Source organism: Opisthorchis viverrini, assembly GCF_000715545.1.
Source record: "Opisthorchis viverrini unplaced genomic scaffold opera_v5_204, whole genome shotgun sequence".
NCBI classification, from domain to species: domain Eukaryota; kingdom Metazoa; phylum Platyhelminthes; class Trematoda; order Opisthorchiida; family Opisthorchiidae; genus Opisthorchis; species Opisthorchis viverrini.
This window is the reverse complement of record NW_008751860.1, coordinates 270951-276086: the sequence shown is the minus strand read 5'-3', so window position 1 is coordinate 276086 and position 5136 is coordinate 270951. Positions and strand designations below refer to the sequence as shown.

Below are 5136 nucleotides of genomic sequence, written 5' to 3'. Positions count from 1 at the left end.
CAATTCCACTCATTTGCATTTCAATTTGGTATTCACGGCAACCTCCACTGAATCGATCGTTTGAGATATTCTTTAACTGAATGCGCCGCACAAAGGCCGCCTCATGTTTCAGTCGGTACGATATTCGAGATACTGTAGGGCGTTTTCCTAAACGAAACTACTCACAAGGTTACTGATAACTCTTTGACAGCCCACGATCGGTTTCACCTTTCAGGTAGGTGCGGTCAGTGCGAGCGAGAGATTCAGCTGAGTCTCGAGTGAAAACCAGATTGGAATGCGAATGAATATATTTGCCGAATTTCTTGCAATTTGGGTTCACGTAGAACGCAAATTCGATTGAAGGGAGACTCGGAGACATAGCGCCTAGCTGACTGGCCCCAAGTCTTGGGCTGTCGAAGGGTTTCCAGCACTCTTGTGAGTGGCTTTCTTCGTGCTACGAATTCTGTCTTTAACCACCTACCGCCAAATAATCCAACCTTAATGCTGTTATTTGCCACTGAATGAAAAGGCAGCCTTTCAGTAAATTTGTGTGAGCTCTGAAGCCGATTGGACGTGAACAGCTGGCGAGATATCACTGCGCAGTTCGATCAAATCCCCCGAATGACGGCGTCTTTTCTTTACTCAGAAATTCGATATCTTGTTCTAAACATCCACAGATCTGCATCACGGATCTGTCGAGCACTATCCACCTTCGCACTACTTCGGTTGCCGTGTAAATCGATAACTGCAACAACGTCCTACACTAGTTCAGAGGTCATCTTACCACTTTACGTGATACCTTGTTAAACAAGACTGATAAGCAAGGTTACATGCGAATCATAAAAGGTTTAGTTCTGTGTTTGCTGAAGTAGATCACACCACCGAAACGGAAATATGCGCACGTGGATCAACTAGTGGCAAGCGAAGGTGAGAACTTTATTACATTATTTAGCTAGATAAATAGATAGATAGATAATCAGCTGTTTAGGTAATTAGTTCGCCAGCTAGTTATATAGTTACCCATGAAGTTATGCAATCATTTAGTTGCTTAGTTAACTGGTTAGATTGGCAGACAAAAGAAACTGGAAGGTGAGAACTTTATTACATTATTTAGCTAGATAAATAGATAGATAGATAATCAGCTGTTTAGGCAATTAGTTCACCAGCTAGTTATATAGTTACCCATGAAGTTATGCAATCATTTAGTTGCTTAGTTAACTGGTTAGATTGGCAGACAAAAGAAACTGACCTGGTGTGTAGGAACGGGTCCTCTGGACACTGAGGATAACGTTGAAATGTCAGGATATCCTAACGGAGAAGTCATTTGTACGAAAATGGCGTGTTCTAGGTCCCATCCATCAGGTTTTTCTCAGGGGTTCTTTGTGCTCAGTCTAGTCTTTTCTCCAAGAACACGCACTGTAAAGTCACAGAAGAGGCATTTTGCAAGGATTCGACAACAAATCAATTCAAAAGACATATTTTCAATACATCTTAGCCAAAACAGAGGTTCACTTTTCGTTCACCTTCTGAGGGGGAGAAAAACTCGGTATGCTGGCATTTTCATCAGATTTTTAGGTAGATTTTTGAGATGGCTTGGTAAGAATCCTGGAAGGATTTTGATAGGAAATCAAAGGCCAAATAGAATGTGTTCCAGAGCTTTCTAAGTGATGTTCAAACTAGCACCAAGGTTGAAAGATTGTCATCTTAAGCCACCAGGGAATCGTCGTCAGATTACACCGAAAGTCACATCGTGCTAGTGCAGAAAATGCCAGGGCGAGCTAACATGGAAAAGGTACGGATACTGGCTTACCATTGGCTATTTCATTAACCAATCAGGGAGCTTCCCGTAGGGATTTAAGAATGGCAGTCGTCATCGAGAAATACACTCATTTGCAAATCAATTTGGTTTTCACGAATGACTCGACTGAATCTCTCGTTTACAATATTCTGCAACTAAATGTGCTACACACAGGTCGACTCATGTTTCAGGGCGAAACCGGTCGTGGGCTGTCGAAGAGTTTTCAGCAACCTTGTGAGTAGTTTCCTTTATGACAGTCGTCAGTTTTCCTAGGCAGGGTGTGTGGAGCATCCATCTTCGGTGTATAGGACTAAGGAGATGCAATTCAAAGATGAAAATCAAAATGAACAGACGTGTTTTGCCGCCGAAACGAAACGCATTCAGCTACACATAACGGATTCCCGGTAGCTCATACTTCTTTCGGTATTTTGGCCGACGATAACACAATTGTTTGATTCAAAAAGAATGGTCATAGGAAGTCAGAAAGTGGTTTTCGGCCACAGTTTCCATCACATCCCTCCCTCGTTGTATCCCAAATTTCGTTTGTTCAACCCAGAACTGTGCAAGATAGATTGGTCGCCGCATAAGATATGTAGTCTAGGTACAACTGCGACATTCGTTGTTAACTAGCTGGCAAGTTGTCCAGAAAAAAACAGGCTAACATTGTAAAGCACGGTCCGAAAAGTTCTTCACCCGACTGCACACTGAACAGTTGTGCATATGACAACCTTGTTTCAAACAGAGGCTGGTTAGACTGACTTATTTACCGTGAAATCATAGGATCTTGTGTCAAAGGGGAACTTCACTGAATAGCAACTGACTCTGGCGAAATACACCCATTTGCAAACTAATTTGGTTTTGCAAGAGACTCACCTGGAACCAAGCTGAATCTCTCGTTGGTGCTGTTTCAAGGCAACTGAATGTGCTGCACCAGGCCGCCTCAGGTTTCAGTCGCTACGACATTCGAGATATCGCGATACATATATATTTTTGTACTGCATTACTCATAAGGTTGCTGATAGCTCTTTGACAGCCCACGACCGGTTTCGCCCTTCCACTTCGGGCTCATCAGGTTGGCGCAGTCCATTCAGTCCACTCAGGTGCAGCACATTCAGTTACCTGGAAACATTACAAACGAGAGACTCAGCTGGGTTCCAGGTGAATCTCTTGAAAAACCAAATTTGTTTGTGAATGTATGTATTTCGCTAACTTCGTGCAATTTGGTCTCAGTGAGAACATACGGTAGACGGAAACTCAGGGACTGCGCCTACGTGATGAGCTTCAAGAAGGGCGAAACCGTTCGGGGGCTGCCAACAAATTTTCAGCAACCTTATGAGTGGTACATTACAAATATACATGTATCGCGACATCTCGAATATCATAGCGATTGAGACATGAGACGGCCTGGTGCAGCACATTCAGTTGCCTGAAAACATCACAAACGAGAGATTCAGCTGGGTTCCAGGTGAATCTCTTGAAAAACCAAATTTGTTTGTGAATGAGTGTATTTCGCTAACTTCGTGCAATTTGGTCTCAGTGAGAACATACGGTAGACGGAAACTCAGGGACTGCGCCTACGTGATGAGCTTCAAGAAGGGCGAAACCGTTCGGGGGCTGCCAACAAATTTTCAGCAACCTTATGAGTAGCGCATTACAAAGCAAGTGACTCTCTTGTTTGTAACAGTCTTTAATTAGATGTGTTACGCGTAGTGACCTAAAGAATGGGAATGGTTGTAGAACCATGTTTAGCGCTATCATCTTTTGTGGATACCTCCCCAAATGAGACATAAGGTTGTCTTTGTGCAACAAACTCAGCTGAGAGGACAAACCGGGAGTCCGGTGCCGAAAGGTTTCCATTAATCTTGTAAGTAGTTTTAGGTAGAAAAATGGTACCCATTGTCATTTTCAACGGGAATTTTCAACCTGGAGCGTGTGTTAAAGTTTTTTGTAGTGTCTTACAAGAATAATAATAGCAGACATCGAAGTGGCTTCTTTCAGGGTTCCAGGGATGGTCACCAAGTTGGAACTCGTCTGGATCGACAAGTATGGGTGGAACAGCGGGCCAGGATTACATCGTCGGGTTGCACCCAGGACGTCGTTTTTTGGGCAGTACTTGAGGGTGCACAGTGCGGGCTCTCCTAGCGGGTCGAAACGTGGTAAAGCAGTAGTTGCCGAGCCCCCCTGACAGAGGTACTCCTCGCTTCGGCTGAGATTTATAGTGGTCGGGATGAATTTCCGAAGGAGACTGATGACTTCTAGAAAGAGTGATGAAATACTTCTTGTGAAGTAGCAGAACGTCAAGAGCGTGAAACTGTCCCATTCTGTTTGGTGTTGGGTACGTACAACACCTGCGCTCTGTCTGCAGCCGTGTCTACTCCCATGACCTGGTCCACATTCAACTTGTTATCGTTGCCAGATTTCAGCGTTTTAGAGAGGTTCGGTGAATAACTAGTGGATTTATTAGTGAACAACGATTCGTTTCACACACAAGACCGCCATCGTGTGAAGTGAATAGGCTACCGGGTTGACTTTGCCAGTTGGTAAAACCAGAGACTATTTACATAACCAGGCACGACTGCACTAAGATCTATGGGGGATAGACGGTTGGAGAACCCTACGTCAGAATGAGGCAGCACAGCAGGGGTATAAACAGACCACTGGGGAACGCAGATGAGTTTGAAGGCTCAGCAGTGGAACCCATAACAGAATTAGATGGGTGTAGTAGCCGCTTCGGTGTGTCATAGAGCCTGCGCGTGTGCGTGTCCGTTCGTCGTTCCACCATCGATCTGGCGTGTGACTTCAGTGGCTGATTGGGTGCGTGCGTGTCCGATTGATTGGCTCGCGTGACTGGGTTGTGAGTTGACTGGATATGTACTCAGCTGTTTGTTGACCCCTCATGAGGACAGATCAAGTTGGTCGCGTTTACACAGTACACCCGTGTCCGTAATTGCGTGGGCGTGCGAATTACTGTGACCTACAATAATGGGGACACCAATTTTCGTCACAGCGGATGGCAGCCGAGGTGGTGTCAAACGTCTTCGTGTGAATAGATTGCAACCTCAAGGAACTGACAACCTCGAGGAGTGATAAACCAATTTGAAACCTGATAATTTGTGACCGCCAGGGAAGAAGAGACGTCAATATAAGTTGTATGATATCTGACAAAAAGTCAGGCGACCTCTTTCCAGCCTAACCCAAATGGGCCAACGACAGGTCCGAAGCCGATCAAACTGCTATTAGACTTCAACAACCCCACCACATCCGTTGAAAGATTTAGTTACCCGTGCGAACAGACAGGACCTCCTAACCGACATCTAGTGCCTATATGGCACGCTTTTCAAAAGAGATCGTGCTTATTT

The 5136-nt window shown here is 44.8% G+C and overlaps 1 protein-coding gene across 1 annotated transcript in view; it reads left to right on the top strand.

The window, feature by feature from the left end:
- The window catches only part of T265_08150 (hypothetical protein), a gene marked incomplete at both ends in the record, with an annotated part of 6905 nt that extends 3737 nt beyond the window's left edge, over positions 1–3168 (top strand). The window contains 4 exons of the mRNA XM_009173870.1: positions 1816–2011; positions 2055–2181; positions 2645–2788; positions 2811–3168. Of these exons, the coding sequence (XP_009172134.1) occupies positions 1816–2011; positions 2055–2181; positions 2645–2788; positions 2811–3168 (825 nt within the window). The remainder of the gene's footprint in view (positions 1–1815; positions 2012–2054; positions 2182–2644; positions 2789–2810) is intronic.
- Between the last annotated feature and the right edge of the window lie 1968 nt (positions 3169–5136).